This window comes from Emydura macquarii, unplaced genomic scaffold (assembly GCF_026122565.2).
Source record: "Emydura macquarii macquarii isolate MOO-44397 ecotype Brisbane River unplaced genomic scaffold, CSIRO-AGI_Emac_v2 contig_3341, whole genome shotgun sequence".
NCBI lineage: Eukaryota > Metazoa > Chordata > Testudines > Chelidae > Emydura > Emydura macquarii.
Genome location: NW_027133478.1, coordinates 26,284 through 45,444, shown reverse-complemented (window position 1 = coordinate 45,444; position 19,161 = coordinate 26,284). Strand labels below are relative to the sequence as shown.

At 53.7% G+C, this 19,161-nt stretch overlaps 1 protein-coding gene across 1 annotated transcript; it reads right to left on the bottom strand.

Moving 5' to 3' along the window:
- Positions 1-297: 297 nt before the first annotated feature.
- On the bottom strand, positions 298-10,311 carry LOC137143526 (zinc finger protein RFP-like). Its single transcript, XM_067533343.1, is given in 9 exon segments — positions 298-750; positions 753-1,034; positions 3,886-3,912; positions 5,314-5,334; positions 7,110-7,222; positions 7,817-7,839; positions 8,234-8,464; positions 9,157-9,252; positions 9,580-10,311. Coding segments are annotated over 9 exon segments (1,485 nt in total). The 5' UTR covers positions 10,000-10,311; the 3' UTR covers positions 298-478.
- Positions 10,312-19,161: the final 8,850 nt, after the last annotated feature.

The following is a 19,161-nucleotide window of genomic DNA, read 5'->3' as shown; positions in this document are numbered from 1 at the left end:
CAGGGCCCGGGCACTCTCATCCCTGCCCCCATGCTGCCCCCTGTGGCCGTTTCACTCCCCGCCATGGGCAGAGACTCCCCCAGGGCAGGAAATGCCGGGACCTTCCCTTCCATTCACTGTCCCTGTCACACTCACTGGACCTCCCCCCCCCCCTCTCCCCCATTTCTGCCAGGGGCTCTTCCTCCTCCCCCCCTTGTTACATTACCCAGAGCTCCTTCCTGGGCTCTTCCCTTCCTGCTGCTGCAGTCCCCTCCCCTCCCCCTCAGCATCACCCCCACCCGCCCACACCAACAGCCCAGCAACTGGCTCCTCCTAACCCCCTTCTCTGCACCACTCCCCTACCCCATATGAACAGGCCTGGTGCTGAGAACTGAGGGGGCTGGCAGGGGGCAGGTGATGCCCTTTAGACCCTCCACTGGGCACAGGCCTGGGGGCTGCTCAGCGCTGGGAGGGGACAGTCTCTGCCCGGGTGTCGCTGTCAGGGACAGAGATTCCCTTCGGCCTGGGCTGGGACCGGGCAGATGATCAGGGGAGCCGCGTTTTTACCCCCAACACTGACACCAGGACAGAAATAAGGGCGAAGCGTCCCGGAGAAGGTGTCAGTGAAAGTGAAGAGCTGGGACCTGTCAGTGACATTGTAAAATGAGACCTCGCCCGCCTCATAGTCCAGGAAAATCCCCACCCGCCTGGGCCTGACGCTCACGGAGAGGGGGGTTGGGGAGGAGGTGCAGGCCTTGTATTTCCCATCCTCAGTAGCCAGTCCCAGTATCCATTCCCAGGTGTATGTGACTCCCCCTTCCTGCTCACAGATTCCCTACAAACCCCCAGATCCCACTGAGTCTTGTCTCCCACCTGCACCTCCCAGTAATGCCTCCCGCCCAGGAACCCCTCAGCACCCAGCACAATGGGATAAGTAACAAATCTCTCAGGGTTGTTGGGCAGATCCTGGCGTGTGTCTCCGTGTCTCACACGTTTCCGATCCTCAGACAGGACGAGTTCGGGATGAGCCGTGTCTGGATCCAGAGTCACGTCCACTGGGGAGAGAGTCACAGAGTCAGGGCCGGGGCAGGGGCTGGTCACGGGGATCAAAGGGAAATTAACCTGCGTCCCCGTTAATCGCTGGGGGGGGGGGTTGTTGCCCGTTAAGGGGAGTCAGGGCCCCTCTGCCCATGGGAGCGAACTTGAGGGGAAGGAGAGCAGGAGCGGGGGAGGGGTGGGATGGGAAGGTGTCAGTGGGGGCAGGGCAGGGGAGGGCAGCCCAGGGACAGGGGAGGGGACAGGCTGATGCTGGGAGAGGTTAGAGGAGGGGCAGAGGGGGAGGGGCAGGCACAAGGGCAGTGGGGGGGGGGCCCCAGGGAAGGAGCAGGCACCAGGAGCACAGAGGGGGGTGGAGGGAGGGGCAGGTCCCAGGGTGCACAGGGAAGCAAGGGAAGGGGGGGCACCAGGGGACAGAGGGGTGTGAGCAATGTAGGGACTGCAAGGGGAAGGGGAATGAGGAGATGGGTGGGCTCTAGGGGGCATAGGGGAGTGAAGAGGAGGGGCAGGTGCCAGAGGTGGGGGAGGGGAGAGGGGAGTGGGGCAGCCGCCAGGGGCACAGAGTGAGGCATGAACCCCGGGGGCAGCGGAGGTGTCTAGGGCAGGGGTGATCACCGAGGGCAGAGCGAGGGCTGGGGCAGGTGCCAGGGGGCAGAGTGGGGTGAAGGGAGGGGCGGGTGTCAGGGGGGCTAAGGGGGAAAAGGAGCCCCAGGGAGGCAGAGGGGGAGTGAAAGGAGGGGCTGGCCCCAGAGGACTAGAGGGAGCGGGTGAAGGGCCAGCCCCCAGTGTCAGAGGGATCACGAGGAGAGTGGGGGGCACCAGGTGGACCAAAGATGGGGCGGGGGAAGGTGCAGATGACAAGGGGACAAAGGGGGTGAGGGGTGGGGCAGGCACCAGAGGGGCATGGGGGGAGTGAGGGGTGTGGTGGGCACTAACAGGGAGATGGAGGGAGGGAACGGGCAGACCCCAGGGGGCAACAGGGAAAAGAGGGAAGGGGCAGACATCAAGATGCAGAGGGGGAGGAGGGTAAAGGTGGGTGCCAGGGTTACAGGGGAGGCACAGATGGGGTGAGGGCAGGGATAGGAGTCATAGGAGCCGAGGGGGAAAGGGAAGACGTGGCTGACAGGGTGTGTGGGGGTGAAGTGATGGGGGGTCTCCAGGGTGCAGAGGGTGGTTGGGGGAGGGGCAGGTGCCAGGATGGCAGGGGGCAAAGGGAGGGGCAGGTTCCACGGGCAGAGTCCAAGTAAACCCCAGCAGGGGACTTTTGTCTCAGATGTTTTGGTCTGTGTCGAATAATTTCAGGAGTGCTGAAGAGGGGAAACTGAGGCAGGGAGCTTGCAGGCCACCCTGAGGCAGCTGAGGGGGTGCCCCAGGGCACCTCCCCATGGCAATTCTGTGAAACTGGCACCATGTAACAGAGCTGCTGCCCCTCCCCCCGCAGACAGAGCCTGGCTCTCCCCAGTCTGGCTGTGCGGGCCCCTCACCGCGGAGTCTGACCCCAGCGGAACCGGTGCCAGAGTGAGAACCTGGAGTGAGCGCTGAGCACACGGGTTTGTGCCTCCTGCCCAGCTCCCGGCCCCACCGTTTCAGCTCCCTGCTGCTCCCGCTGCCCCACAGCCTCCAGCTCCCCCTGAGCTTGCCCCCCCACCCCCGACCTCAGGCTGCCCCTGCCCTGCCCTGCGCCTGGGGGTATGGAGCCCCCTGCTGGCTGGAAGCTGAACTGGGGGTGACCCAGGGCCCAGCACGGAGCCAGCCGGGTCTCTACAAAACCCTCTGCCCGACCCAGCCAGAGTTTGCTGCTCCCCCTGCTGGGCCTTGTCTGCTCTCAGACCAGGAGCCGTGCGGGGCCGGCAGCCCCTTGTTCTGTCTCTGCAGCGCCTGGCTCACTGGTGGGCGCTATGTCAGTAATAACGCTCCCTGCCCAGCCCCTAGGGGCTGCGTGACAGCGCGGGGCCTTCCCCACTGCAGAGTGTCCTAGTTACTCTGCCCCACACGGTCACAGAGCCGCTCCCCAGAGCGCCGAACGTGGGTCCCTGGGATCAGAGCAGGGGGAGTCGAGTGGCACTGCCCGGTCGGGGGCTGGTGGGGTGGCTGGAAGGAAAGGGTTAATCCCAGCACGGTGGCACTTTGCTGCCCGACCCGGGCTGGTCTCTGCCCTCTGGGTGCAGCACAGGGCATGTGTCTCTGAGCAGGTCCCTGCCCACTCGCCCCAGACACAGATAATCCAGGTGCCAAGGGAAGGAGCCGCCCCAGCAGCACCGCACTGGTCCCAGTACGTGCTGGGCCAGAGAGCACAGCAGCAGAGGCAGCAGCAGGTAGGTGGGGGGACCCAGCCGTCAGAGCAGCAGCGTCCCCACCTGCAGGGAGGGGTCAGCGCTGGGCAACAGGCCGGGCTGGGTCAGGGGCTGGGAGCTCTGGCAGCGAGCGCGGCGCCAGCACCAACGGCCCTGCTGGACACCCTGGGCCTGGCCAGCCTGGGGCAGCCAGCGAGTCTCTCAGGGCCTGGGACTCTGCCCGGGAGGGGTGACAGGTTGGGGTGCCCTGCCCAGGACAGGGTGACAGGGGGAGGGGACAGGATGCTCCCCAGGGGTCAGTGATTCCCTAGGATGAGGCACCGGGAAGACAAGCTCAGGATCCCAACAGGCTCATGGGCCGGGGTCAGAACTGGCCGGAGCCCAGCCGTGCCGGGGCCGGTGGGAGGGGAGCCGGGATGTGCTGACTCTGGCCGGTCACAGGGAGGGAGCCCAGGTTTCGGGCACTACGGGGCGCTGGTGCCAGGAGCAGCTGCAGGGAGTGAATCTCTGCCAGGGGAGGGGCTGGAGTCACTGACACAGGTTTGGCCTCAGTTACCTGCAAATCCTCGGGCTCTTCTGAGTCCTGGAACAAACCAGCAGAGAGAGAGAGGTGAGAATTCACACCGCAGGGGCACCCGGAGCAGGGTCCAGTGCAGGGGCGGGGGCAGACCCTGGACCAAACAGCCCTGACGGTGTAGCAGCCGCTCTAGCCAGGTACATGGGCCTGTTCCCACCGCACCCAGCTCTGCACCGTCTCACAACAGCCCAGGGCTGGACAGGTTCTGACTCTGTTTTGTCTTTTCTGTCCCATGTTCTTGTCCCACGTTCACCTGCTGGGTTTCTCTCCTGTGCAGATCACTGCACACCCGCCCAGCCCAGGGGCTGCTCCATACAGGGGAACAGGCTCCCAGCAGCTGCTGTGCCCTGCTGTAAGGTCTGAGGCCTTGTTTTTTGGCTAAGCAGTAACAGCCATAGCAGGAGAGACAGCAGCCATAAGCTAAGCAGCATGCAGTCACATCTTCACCCTCCTGACATTACATCCAGACAATGGAGTATCGGGCTGTTAAGAAGGTGCTACTGTCCTAATAGTACCGACCACCACCAGATAAAGAAACAGATCTTAAGATGCTTAAAGAAAACGTTGTTTGATAGCATCTGTCTGGCAAGGAATCACTTATCAACAGTTGTGGTTGTAAACTCTACACTTCTTATTGTTTTGTCTGTATGGGACCCACTTCTCTGCTGTGTATCTGAATGATTTCTGTTTGTTCTTTGCTTGTTTTTGGCTGTTACATAACTAAGAGAACTAAGTGTGGTCAGTTAAGGTGGTTGGGTACGATTGCTTAAAGCATTATTTTGCAATATGTTAAGATTGATCAAAGATTTGTTTTGTAATATGATTGGCTAAGGTGTAGCTAAGCAGGACTCATGTTTCACTATAAAAACTGGGGTCCAAGAGGCAGACCAGCTAGAAGAAGAAAAGAGGAACAAGAAAAATAAGAAGGAAAGACCTGAAGGAAGAAGAAGAATCCACCTCCAAGACACCGCCCAAGATCAGACCTGCTAGAATCCTCTGCATGACCCTGACATGCAGCAACCAGAATCCAGACCAGACTGACCTTGCCTGGCTAACAGGGAAAGTCCGCCTGCCTGATGAGGATTGGTGAGCACAGCCCTGTACGCTTAGCATGTGTACTATGTTTGGTCATTATTAATAAATAGAGAATAGGGATATTACTGTGTAAGGCTCCTTCACAGGTAAAAGATCCTGCAAACCCGCAGAGAATTATGCCCGGAGCCCTACGGATTGGGAAAGGGTGACCCTGAGCCCTAGAGTGTGAATTGGGTAAAAGTAGGTGCCTTTCCCTGGAGCCCTACGGACTGGGAAAGGGCGGGGCTGGCCTGGAGCCCTACAGACTGGGAAAAGGTGGGTGCCCTAGTGTGTGGGTAACACTGCCCTAAAACAGCTACTCAGGATTCTCACCTCTCTCTGCAGCCAGCCCCTCTGCAAGGAAAGAGAAAAAGAAAAATCAATAATGAATCACAGTCCCTGTATCACCAGTGCTAACAATCATTCCATCACAGCTTCCAGATGATACGATACCAGTGAGAGAAGAGGCACTAAGGGCTTGTCTACACTTAAACCCCTACAGATGTCCCAGTGTTGCAGTTCAGTGTAAACGCTCCCTATGCTGACAGAGGGGTTCTCCCATCGGTGCAGTTACCTCACGTCCCTGAGAGGCAGGGACATAGGTCAGCTTAACTACACCACTTAGGGGTGTGCATTTTTCATGCCTCTGACAGACAGTTCTGCCGATCTGATTTTCTGGTGCTGACCAGGCCTAAGGCCCAAGAAGCAGCTTTTCACTGGGATTTAGGCACCTAAAGATGCAGACAGACACCTCGGGAGATTTGCCAAAGTGTTGAAGCAGGTCAGACACTTCACTCCTACTGAAATCAATAGGAGGTAGGTGCTTAGCCTGCTCTGGGGTGTTTGAAAATCCCACCACACACCTAAATACCTCTGAAAAATTGCCCTAAGGTGCTCCAACACTAGGGCCAGATGCTCAGCTGGTGTAAATCAGCAAAGCTCCACTGACACCAGGGAGCTGACAACCTGGCCTGAGTCTGTCTGTGATAACGTGTCTCACGCTGACCAGCTACCAACGTTCCCAAGAAATATCCCGCTTGTCCCTCTGCCCACGTAGGGCACATTGGAGGGAGACTCTCTCGTTTCCCAGCAGGAGGGCGCTGCCGCAGGGATAGTTGCAGCGGGGAAGGCACTTTCACACCAAGCTCCTGTTCTCAGCCATCCATGTCTTTATGGGAAATCTGCCTTTCTGCTCAGAACAGCTTCCCTGGAGCTCAGAAATCCACCAACCCCCTGCTCCCCTCCTCCAAACAGAGACAATCACAGCCCAGCAGCGTGGCTGTCAGGAGCCAGGACACGGGCAGCCAAGCACAGCGATCAGAGCAGGCGTCAGGTGCTGAGAAATGGAACCAAGGGCCAGAACCAGAGCCAGGAGCCGAATGCCCGAGCAGAGGGTCAAACCAGAGTCAGAGCCAGGAATTGGAGCTGGGAGTTAGAACTAGGTTATCTGGGTCAAGGAAGGCAGGAGCAGGGCTGGGTCCAAGGCAGAAGCAGGGCTGGGACAGGGCTGGGACAAGGCAAAGAAGCAAGAACAAGGGAGGGTCTAACCCAGCAGCAGGTCAGGGAATTACATTTGTACCAAGGCAGCCTCCAGGAGTTTCCCCATGGCCTTAAACAGCTTGCCTGGGCCAAGGGTGGGGAGCCCTGCCAGCCAGGGCCTCTGGGCAGGACCCAGGACATCCAGGGGTGCTTGGCCCCACAAGCTCACAGCCCATCAATGGCTGCCCCACCAGCAGTGCTGGCTGCGGCTGTGGATGCAGCAATTGCCCACGGACCCACAGACCAGATTCTCGCCCTGTGGATCCTCGTGGCAGCTCCATGTTCAACCTCAGCTGGCTGAACTGCAGATCTAGAGCAGTGAGCAGCAAATCGGAGCCGGAGAGAAACACCCAGAAATTCTGAACAGCAGCAGCTGCAGGAGAGTCAGCCCCTGAGCTCAGCTGGCCAGGCCAGAGCGGCAGTGACTGCGAATGATCTGCCCCGCTCGGTATGAACACTCAGGGACTGACAACAACCCAACCAACGGGGGCCTCCCTCCTGCAGTCTCAGCTCCGCAGCTTCCCCGTGGGAGTCCCCCACCTGTCCCTGCCCGGACACTGTAAGAGAGAAACCCTCGGAGCGTCCCTTACCCAGGAATCCCGTCACAGCCCCCTGGAGATTGTTCTCTCGAGCGAAATCCCGGATTCTCTTTTCCAGCTCAGGGGATTTGGGCACCGGATGTGGAGACGTCGCCTCCTCTCCCCTGCAGAGACACGAGTGTGTTTATTCCTCTCCCTCCTCGGCCCTAAGTTCCCCTCCCCCCCAAAAGCCAGAAAGGAGGGCCTGGAGGGGCCACTCCCGGAGCTGAGAGAGGGGCCCATTCTCCAGGCCCAGCCACTTCTCAGTGTCTCCTCTCAGCCTTCAAGGGGCCTGGTCGCTCCCCATGGGGTGGGGGGTTCTGGGACATGGAAACGGCCCCTCTGAGGCATGAGCTGGGACACTTGGCTCTTTCGCCCCTGGGCTCCCTCACACGGGACAGGCTTTGGGTCATGACAGAGCTGGGTCCAGGTCCCAGTTGGGCCCTCGGGGTGACAGGCCTCAGCCCCAGTAATGATCCCCTGAGCCAGACCGGCCCCAGGGAGGGTTCTCCAGCCCACAGCTGTGGGGCGATCCTCTCCCCAGGATGGGTCACAGAGTCACAGCTCCAGCTGCCCCAGGGCAATGGGGAGGGAGGGGGACTGGATCCAGAGGGTGAGACCGTCCCACGGTCGGGGATCTGGGGGCTGGGTCTGTAGCCAGGTCTCTGAGCCTCTTCCCAGCACAACGGGGTGTGAGGGGCAGACGAGCCTGGACGTACCTGCTCACGGCGCTTCTGACACCCTAGAGGGGAATGAGAGACAGAGCAGAGAGTCAGTGCCCACGGCCCAGCCCAGCCACTGCCCCAGACGGGTCACTCTGCTCCCACAGCCCCAGCCCCACAGGCTGCTCCCCAGTGGGGTGGAGGCAGCCTGTGCTAGTGCCCAGAGCCCCTTTCCCACCAGCTGCTCTGCAGGGACGGCCGGGCCCCTGAGCTGAGCCCTGGGGCTGGAAGAGTCTTTCACCAGCCTCCCTCTCCTTCCCTCCCTGATGGCCCAAACTCCTGGCTCCTGCAGACTCCCCAGGCCCTGAAGACACCCCAGGCGCTCTCTGCACTGAGTTACCCTGTGAGCCCCAAGTGACTCAGGGGCCGTCCCCTCCCTGCACTGGGCTCTGGGCGCGTCTGACACGGTCTCACCTGCAGCAGTTCAGGCGCCGGCTGCTGACACTTCCCCTCCAGCTCCGTGATCAGGGCGCTGAGCCGGGAAATCTCCTCGCACAGCTGGGTGCTGTTTTCCTCCCTCCTCCTCCCGATCTCCTCGTCCAGCTCCCCCAGCCGGGCCAGCAGGAGGCGCTCTTGTTCAGCCAGGAACTGGCGCAGCTGCTCAACCTCGGACACCACCAGCTGCCTCTCCACTTCCGTCTGCCTCTGGGGGGCACAGAGAGGGGCAGGGGCAGGGCAGGGACACGGGGAGAGCGGGGGATCATGGGAAATGGCACAAAGCCTTGTCCAGGCTGCACAGAGCGTTTCATGTCACTTCTCTGCCAGTAGAACTGTGTCTACACCAGGGCTCTGGCCAGGAGTAAAAATGTCACCAAAAATCATCCCCCCAAACCCCATCACGGTACCAGCAACAGATTTCAGTGTAGACCAGGCCTTGGCAAACGCTGCTGCCCAAACACCCGATGGCATCACTGGAAATGTCTGACACTCAAACCCTGGGAGCAGCAAATGTCTCCCCAGCTTCACCCTGACCCCCTGCGACACCTGTGCACATTCAGCAGTTCTAGTCTCCTCTCACCCCCAGTGCTACAGAGGCAGAGCCAGAGGCTGCTCCCAGCTACCCTGTGTGACCCCCTGACTTCAGCGGGAATTAACACCAGGGTCACAGAGCATCTGACCCTAACCCCACTGACTTCAGTGGGTCACTCCTGATTTACACCAGGTACCTGAGAGCAGAGTCTGCCCCGCGCTGTTTAAATGCCCTAAACTCCCTCACTGCATCGACCCTGGAAATCCTTCACCCTCCTGAATTACAGACACCAAACAGGGCAGAGACTCCCCCTGCTGCTGTCGCTGGCGCCCCTGGGCAAACCTGCTGGGCGGGGCAGGGCACCTACCAGGAGCCTCTCGCTCTCCTTGTCCCAGTCGGATTTCAGGCCCTGCAGCTCTTCTCTCTCCTCCCTCAGACGCTGCAGGCGGCTCAGGATTTGCTCCTGCGAACACAGACAAGGGCTCTGGGGGCTGGTTCGGGTCCTTGCTTTGTGCCCTGGGATCGTCACTGAGCAGAGGCTGGGGAACCACGTCCCCTTCTCCAACCCACTGAAAAGTGACTGACCCCAGCTCCAAGGGAACTCCCCGGGCAGAGCTGCTGGGCCCGGCCCGGCTCCTCCCCAGCACCATCAGCCCCAGGAACGTTCTTTGGTCCCGGGATCGGGCACTTCCCAGGTTCCAATCCGGGGCTGCTCAGACCCAGGCCAGGGGCTCTGTGAGTGCAGAGGCTGGGCCTGTAACTCCCAGCCATGGCGATAACTGCGCCCTACCCTGTACTCCTGGGCAGCCTCCTCGATGGGCAGCGCGGTGTGAGCGCGGTGAGCCCGGGACTCTCTGCAGATCACGCAGATGGGGGTTTGATCCTCCTGACAGAAGAGTTTCAGAGCCTCCTGGTGTCTCTCACACACTCTGCCCCCCTCGGGCTCCGGCACCGCCTGCAGCCTCAGGCGTTTCACTAACTGCACCACGTTGCCCAGCTGCCTGTTGGGCCGCAGGTGTCTCTGCTGGGCGGGTTCTCGGCACTGGGGGCAGGGGAAGTTTGGCTCCGACTCCCCCCAGCACTGGCTGATGCAGGCTCGGCAGAAGTTGTGCCCACACTCGATAGTCACCGGCTCTGTGAAATACTCCAGGCAGACGGAGCAAGTCACTTCGTCCTGGAAGCTCCCGGCCAGCTCCCCGGCAGCAGCCATGGCTCCTCCGCCCGGGCCGGGAACAGCCGCTGCGGGTTAGTTTCACTTTCCCTTCCCTGAGCTCAGAGAAGCCGGATTGGCTGGCGCTGGCTGGGGCGTTTCCCTTCCTGCTGTTCCCAGCGGGCCGGGCTGAGCTGCAGCGAGTCACCGCCAGTGTCACAGCCCCGGGGCAGGGGAGACAGAGCCAGGGCCAGGGCAGTTGTTGGGTCTGGCTTTGGTTTGTCATGTTATGTTTTTATTACATTTTTAAATAGCTACAAACACACACAGAACAAACAGACATAACCAATGGCACCTAAACTTCTCATAGCACATTAACAGCTCACAATGTATCAGCCATTTGCTAGGTAACCTCAGATACATTTGAAAGATATCTAGAATATGAATGGTAAAATGTAAATCAATTATTTGTATTCCACAATTTCGAAAAAAAAACAAAATTTGCTTCCAAAAATCCAACTAGTTAAAGAAAAATTAAATTAAAATAACAAATAGAGGGAAAGTTCAGAGGAAGGAGATAGAGATGGGGCAGGAAGGAAGTGGGTGTAGAGCAGGGGGAGGCAAGGGGGCCTCCATATATTAATGGGTTCATTGAGATACTGCCAGGAAAACATCCCAGAGCTCTGAGCATTTTTCTGGGGTGTTTCTGGGATGGTTTTCAATTCTTTCCATGGTCGCCAAGCTTACAATGTCTGTGCTCCAGTCTGCCACTGCTGGTCACTTTCTGGATTTCCTTTTGTAGGACTTGTCTTTTAACAATTATTGGTTCGCAGCATAACTAAAGTGTTTCCGGTTTATTCAGCTTCCAATTAACATCCATTCGGTTTTAAATTATCTGTTTGTCTTATTACACAATTTTATTTGATAGGAAAAGAATTAACTCTGCAGTTCAGTTCTGCGGGTGTAGGAGCAGGCCCAGAGTCTATGAGTTAAGTTACACCTGCTCAGTCACAGCCCCGAGATTTGTCTGATTTAGCACCATCAGTTTTGAACAGTTGTTGAGGGGTCCCATGCATTCTCCGTAGGATTGTCAGCTGGATTAATCTTAAACAGAGATCCAAGGAGCAGTTCAGAGCAGTGGCTAAAATTTGTTTCCATTGGATAGCAAATGTTATCCAAATAACAAATATCACAGGACCTTTTTCAGGGGATAAGGCAACAAGCCACGTTTATTGTGAACACAGAAATTTGGTAAATAGTATCAATAGTGCAAACACCAGGACAACAGGATCAACACTGTAACAATATCAATATTGTGCTTTACTTAGTGATTGCAAATACAGAGACTTGTTAATAAAGTATACTTCATTGACACGTGTGTCAACTGGTACCTTCATTGGCACTCATACACAGACAGGGAGACAGACAAACATACACAGGGGTCTCACAGATGTTATAGTTACCAGCCTCTTGGTGCTCGTGGTAGTCACTGGCCAGGTGACTAGCACGAGGGTGAGGAGCAAGGTTCTGCTGATGCGCATCAGTACTCCTGGCTGGTTGGTGATGTAGGTAGGAAGGGGGAGGGGGTGTTTTTGGCTCTTTTCTTTCATGTATTTCATAAAAACAGAGCACATATCTAGTCTGCTCAGTCTGTAGTAGATGTGTAATGCACTAGTCAGTCAGTGTAACACGTAACGCACTAGTCAGTCAGTGTAACGCACTAGTCAGTCAGTGTAACACGTAACGCACTAGTGTAACAGTCAACACGTAACGTAGTCAGTCAGTGTAACGCACTAGTCATTGTAACACTCATAACAGCACTAGTCAGTCAGTATAACACGTAATGCACTAGTCGGTCAGTGTAACATGTAACGCACTGGTCAGTCAGTGTAACGCACTAGTCAGTTAGTGTAACGTGTAACACACTAGTCAGTCAGTGTAACATGTAACGCACTAGTCAGTCAGTGTAACACACTAGTCGGTCAGTGTAACACGTAACGCACTAGTCGGTCAGTGTAACACACTAGTCGGTCAGTGTAACACTAGTTGGTCGGTGTAACACTAGTCAGTCAGTCAGTGTAACGCACTAGTCAGTGTCTTTTGTCTGAGTGACTTTCTTAGCTTAGATTGTTATAATGCTCATCTGAGAAAATCCTCTCCACATCTGCATTGTTAGTGACACTGCTAACGAAGACAGAACTGAGTTCCCTAAAGCAGTTCTTGCTGCTTGCCTCAGTGTTCGTTCACCTCTACCCAGAACTGCAGGGCATTTTTGTCCTCTCGTGTTTTGCCGTAGTTAACGGACTTTTGTATTGAACATCCAGTTCACTCACGTTGCCCTTGAATAATTTTAGCAGTGGTGGTGAGGACAATGGGGGCTTTCCACGGGATAGAATCCCAGAACCTGAATGTGGACACTGAGCTCCATTCTGCAGTGTTGTCCGGCAGCCTCCTTTGAACCTGTTTGGTGGCTCACAGGAGACATTCTGTGCCCCTGACTTGGATGCTGAGGGCACTCGTGATCCTGTAGTTGTGCTTCTTGCACCATGATGTGGATACTTGCACCAAAGTCTAAACCAGAAAGTGGTTGGCGGTTTCTGTCATCCAAATTGATCCGAGCAGTCTTCCATCAGATATGGGCTGCAAGTCGGCTTCAGAACTCTAGCAACCAATGATCTGAAGAGCACAAAAACACTTGAAGGTGTTTTCTGTATCAATTTAGAATAACTGACTCAGGAGATGTCTATATTGACAGCAGCACTGCCGGCACCGCCGGATCGATTCTGTGGGATCGATTGAGCAGCAGTGGAGACCCGCTTGATTGATCCGGAAGTCGATGCAGTTAATCCACCCCCACAAAAAGAGTAACGCTGCTTTGACGTGAGGGCATTTCCCATCGGTGCAGCATAGTGGGGATGCTGTGGTAGGTAGAAGCTAGGAAGTCGATGGGAGATACATAGCTTGCGTATCTCCCGTCGACTGCTGCTGAATTTCGCTGGCAGTGTAGACCAAGCCTCAGTTGGTGGAATTGTTGAATGACCAATGCCACAAATTGCAGCTAAACTTTGTTCTTCTCACTGTACCTATAGGAAAGGTCTGCATTGGAGCAACACTCATCCTCTTTGCACAATTGAAAGTGCAGTTTCATTCCATCCCTTCAAGGAGGGAAGGAAACAGTAGTAAAATAGTCTCTTGGTGTTGGAAGCCTGTATATGTTTCAGAGACTGCACTTTGCAGTTGATCTGTATAGTTTTAGTGTATTTATGTTGCCAGATAGTGCTGTGGGAAAACCACTTGTAGAACTCAGATCAAGTTCTCAGTGTCTGGGCAACCTGTCCAGGGCCTCACTCACTGCATGGAGTAGCAAACATTTCGACGGGACAGGATGTGTATTCTTCTGAAATGTAGTGTACGCAATTGTTTCTTCCCACTGTAACTGTAACAAAGCCATCTGTTCCAATTCTGATACTTTCCACATGTCCTTAAATGTCCACGGCTGCATGGCATACTGGAAAGCAAACAACTCTCGGTTCTGTCTGTCGCCCTGAAGCAGAAGTAGATCTGCTGGGAAACCTTAACCCCAAATCAGTCAAACGTTTGAGGAGAATGGAACAGCATTTTCTAGTGCTCTTCTGTCTTCCTATGCTGCACAAGACTCCCGTGGTGGGCACAAAGTGCAGGTTCGCAGCCAGTCAGATTGACATCCCCTACAACAGGCGTAATCCATGGGTTCAGATCATTCTTCCTGCTGTTGCTTGCAGTCTCTGTCTGTACTTGGCCCATTTGCTTGAGGACAGGGCAGATTTTGAACCAGGAGCCATTCTTTTACCAAATGCAGCAGTAAAATCGGGGCGTATGCAGAACTCTAGGCTAGCTCACACACCCAAGCATTAGTCAATTTCTATACAATTCTTTGCCATGACAAATGGCAATGCCAACTCTGCAGCAGCATTAGTCAATGTCTGTACCATTCTCTGACGATGTTATGTGAAATGTAAATGTATCGTGTAAAAGGACCACGCCAGGAAACATTCTTCATTTCACTTGTCTACTACAAGTAGTGGGAGGAAGGTAGCTGGTGTCCCCTGCCATTTCCCAGTCTGCACACAGTCCCCTTGTCCAGCCAACCGACTCCGGCACAGCCCTGTACACCCATGCAACAGACATCCCTAGGACTAAGAAGAAATGTATATCTCCAGGGGGAGGGGGTGATGCAGTTTATTCAGGGTAGCAAGAAACTCCACAGGCATGAAACTGTTCAGCTGCCACCTCCATGCTACAGTCTGTCACCATCTCCTCCCAGGTTCTCCTCCCTCCCCCAGTGTGAAACTGCCTGCCTGGCTGGGTCAACTGGCCTGAATCACTGCAGCCTTCCCACCTTCCCCCCCATCCCTCCAATGTGAAACTGCATGGCTTGGCTGGTGGACTGGCACAGGCTGCCTGGCCCACCCATAGCCCCAGTGCCCCGGGTGTAAGGGCCCCATCTCTTAGTGTTTGGCTCAGGTAATAGAAGCAGGTCCCTGAAAGTATCTGAATAATCCAATAAAGAATAACATTACAAGTGAAACCAAACTCCTTGGTGAATATCCAAATGAGAACAAGGAGCAAACCCTTGAATCCAAAACCAGAAAAAAGAAGGGGGCAGGGAGGGGAACTTGCTCTGACTTTTGAATAGCCAGTGCCAGACCAATGGGTGATCAGTGAAATTGACAAAACCGTGTTCATTTTAAAGAGAGCAGGACGGCCAGTCAGGTGCCTCCATTCACTCTTTTAAAAAACTCATTGCAGCTCATGCAGAGCACCTTGACCAGGAGCAGAAATATGACCCATCAGGAAGCCGATGAAGTTGTTGATGACCCAGCACAGAGGGGTGACAATTCTGGGAGGGTAAAAGTTTTAAGGAGACCTGGGTTGAGTTACACATGGCTCTGATCTTTCCTTTAACTACTGCTTCTTTCCAGGAGGGGAATCTATGATGAGCTTCTCCTGAAAGGAAAGATTTCATCACTTTTCTTTCTGGGCTATTAGTATTACCTCTATAGGAAAATCTAGAAAAGTTCTCCTGATTTATTTTGAGGTTAGCCTTTTTCCTCTAATCTGATGAGCACAGCCTTTCCAATGCTCCCCACAGCACCGCTCTCCTAAGCTGTGCTGTTGGTCAGTTGCACAGTCTCCAGTTCCTTCTGCAAGCAAGCCATTTCTTGCTGGCAATGTGCATGGTCAGTCAGTTTCCCATGGGTTCTGCAGATCCAGCACTGCAGTTATTGTTGTCTGTGTGGCTGTTTCTTTTAACAGCAACCTCGTTCCACTAATTTTTCCTGTTGCTGCTTATCATGAGTATGGCACAGGTCTTTGCTCTGCAGCTCATCCGTTTAAAGCTTTTGTTTGCAGTGTGACATTTTCCGCCTCAGGCTGAGCCTTTCCCCTAATACTAGATTCCAGTGGTTGCTGGAGCTGCTGAACCTGATCTAGGGAATCTCCCAACCTTTCTGATTCCTGTAACTTCTGTATTTTTAAACCGCTAACCACAGTTGAGATGTCTGTTCCTGCTATTCCAGACATCTTAGCCAACCAAGTGATGATTGTACCCTCATGTAGGGAATATTGACATGGTTTGCAAGTACTGTTAGATACTAATAGTCGTATTGTAAAATTAAATTTGTTCTGAACACTTATGCATGTATTTTTCAGTGCACTGAAACAAGTGCAAAACTTGAATGTGCTCTACATGAATTGAAACGGAAAAACCTGAACAAGATGACACAACTTGAAAGCAAAAGCCTTGGAAGTAAAGGTAAATATCAGTTACCTAGGTACCTGTGACACTGTAGAACCATTCATTCCCAGGTACAGTTCTAGAGTGGTATCTCCACCTGTCTGTGTACAACATAATGTACAAATCGTCTTACACAGCCATTCTAAAACACTGTAGATGCAGTGATTTTTTTAAGCTGTCCGTAGCAGGGTTTTCAGCCTTATACAAATATTGAGGGAATGCATGTGCTCTAAAATGAAAAGTTGTTAAAAGCTCACAGATAATTTGGGGACACCGTGCAAACAGCTTGTCTGCAGTTAATCTGAGAGACTCTTGAATTGAATTTTGCATTTAAAATGTCTGATCTTAATTATGGAAACATAATGATTCCATAACTGTTTTGACTGAAAAGTTGATATACAAACACTTGATGTTTTGGAAACTCATAGCTTTATTTGAAAATTATTGGTTGTATTTAATGAAGCCTTACTCCTTTTAAGAACAGAATAATCTTCTAATCTTTGTAAATCCTTGCTAGTGAGGGGAGTGTTTGTACAAAACCTTAGACCAGCTTCTGCCGTGTTGCTGATCTGCATAGAATCAGGGGTGTGAAGATGCATGGCTTAAGGGGTTTACAGCTTACCTTTGTTACGTCCCTGATTCTGCTGCAACTGTGTACAGGGTTCGTCGCCCTGAACTACGTTAGAGAGGCCTGAAGGGCTTCTCCAATTTACACCAGGTTGCTATTGGTACCTGACCTTACTTGAAAGACTTGAGTTCTGTCATGAAGATGCTGTCATGTTGCTGATTTGCTGTTCCTCCCAATACCATTTTTAATGCAGCTCAACAATCCCATCTGCTGGCCCACGTTGACAGATGGTTTAATTTCAGCAGTAGCAATCATGTATGGATCCTTAAACAACTACTTCATAGAACTGGCTCATGTAAAACATGTGCTTGCTCAGATATGTTCAAAAATTTAATCCCATGTTGCACATGGATCATCATTTGTCACTTGCCTGTGGATCCTAAATTAACTGACATCTCCCTGGGTCACTGATTAGCAGACAGTCAGTCTCCTGGCCTGTTGCTGCAACATTTCCCTTTTGGGTTGGGTAAGGATTAGGAACAGGATTCTCCCATTTTCACATAAATCAGCCAGATTCATTGGGTCAACCTCAGCCAGTCCTTTTTTCTTTTTAAATGACTTATTCAGGCTCAGGCAATTAGGGTGTGCTCTCTTTCACACTCACACATCACTGCTATGTCCTAGCCTGCTCCAAGAGCAAACCTGCCCTTTTCTCTTCCCCTCCTCCTTGGATAGCCATGAAAAATATAGGGGAAACTGAGGTGCACACAGGCCCCATAAAAATTCTACAGAATATTCCCACTTTGTCACATCTTGGTAGAAAACAATTGGTGATTGTTAAAAGTATCTGGCAACCCTGCAAATTGATAAGAGTATTTACAAAGCCTTTCTTTACATAGAGGCTGCCAACAACTGTAACACCACACAGTATTCTCTGGTGTGCCAGACAGCTCGTTCAGCATTATCCAGCATGCCTTTTTCATAAAGTAACTTTTCCTAAGGGTGCTAGGCCCTGTACGAATTACAGAAAAGGGATGTTCACATTGCGTATCCATGCCCCAAAGTTATAGGCAGGGTTTTCAACTCTTCTGCGATGACTTTCGTGTTGCAAAGACCGTTTTCTTAATGGTCTTTGTCTCTTATGATAGAATGCTGCTGCCTCTTTATCTTTTTAGGGATGTTCAGGCCTAGATCTTTCTCACACTGAGTTGATCCCTTCATAGCTTGCTACAGTAGGGGAAGGTTTCCTGGGCCCGGGGACACAAGGACGTGACAGCCTGGAGCTGCGCTGAGGCAGAGCGGGGTCACTGGCAGGGGTTTGGCGCCCCCGGGTGAATATGGCCCTGTGCTGGGGATGGCGCAGGCAGAAGGATGAGGGGCTGCTTTATTCCACCCCCGCCTGTTCCCAGCCTCTCCCTCCGCTGCCCGCAGCCCCTTGCCGAGCGAGTCACCCTCGTTCTGCCCTTTCGCCGAGTGCGAGCAGGGCAAGTTACACAGCTTTGCCGCTTACCCGCCATGCACTTCACACCCCCCACATCCCAGCTGCAATTGGCCCAGAGGGATCCGCACACGCTTGTGCCAGGTTCGTTTGGCCATGAATGTTTTGACAGGCTAACGCTGCCGCCCCCAGCCTGTGCCATGCAGCCAGCGTGGCCCTGCCCCAGTGCTCAGCGTCACGAGCCAGGCCCCTGAAATCATGGGACTGGCTCTCAAGTCCTGAGATTTGGAAAACAGCTAGGGAATGTCCTTTTAATCCCAGCAAGTCTGAGGGACTTGGTGTTGGCCATGGTTTCTGAGCCACTAGGGTCACATTATTTAGCTTTTCTCTGTAACCAGGAGGGCTGGGAACTTTCATTTACAAACAAAACTAAGCCGAGGGTCTCAGCTGATCGCAGGGTTCCAGGAACTGGGACTTTAACATAAACACCAGCTATCAGGACACCCACGATGAAGCCATTGGAGCTGGCAACACTCCCCTGTCCCCACCGCCATCAAATAGTGGGACTGAATGAAGCTCACTACAAGGCACTCTAACCAATTCAACAAAGAATCGACACAGGGATTTGCACGGGTTTAACTCAGCGCTGGTCTGTGCTGCAAAATCACTTCAGTGTAACACACCCCAGAGCGACACAGCTACACCGACCTAAGTGCAGGTGTAGGCAGCGCTATGGCTGCAGGAGAGCTTCTCCCACGACACAGCTCCACCTCGGCGAGAGGCAGTAGCTATTAAGCCAACAGGACAGCGCTCTGCCATCGGCTTAGAGCGACTTCACCGGAAGTGCTACAGTGACGCAACTGCACCGGTGCAGCTGTGCCACTGAAATGTGAAGTGTGGACCTGTCCTAAATCAGTTTAAAAAATGCACCTTTAGTTAGGCCTGGTCTGTGTGAAGTTTTTATCCTGGTGTAACTATTTCAGGGGTGATTTTTCTACTGAAAGAGAGAGATCAGTGCAACCCTGCACAGACACAGTTCTCTTGTTATAGAGCCCCTCATACTGGTATCTCTCATTTCCTTTCCCTATGGGAATAGCTATACCTGTACAAGCGACCTTTATAGGGAGGGCTTTTCTACATGGGAAAGTTTCATCAGCTCTACTGGAATAATTACACCGGTGTAGTTAAATGGCTTTTGTTACACGGGTATAACTCCTCCTGTAGACACTCACTGTAGAATAAAAGCATCGACCAGGGGAATGGTACCAGTGTAACTATAGTGGTTTCAATTCTCACCTTGCCTTATGCTGGTGTAACTTTCCCACCTGGACAAACCCCAATATAACTGCATCCACAGCAGCGGTTTGTACTGTTGTAACGACACTAGTTGAGTTAAAGCAGTGTAATTTGTGTGTGGACAAGGCCTGTGTAGTGACCAGA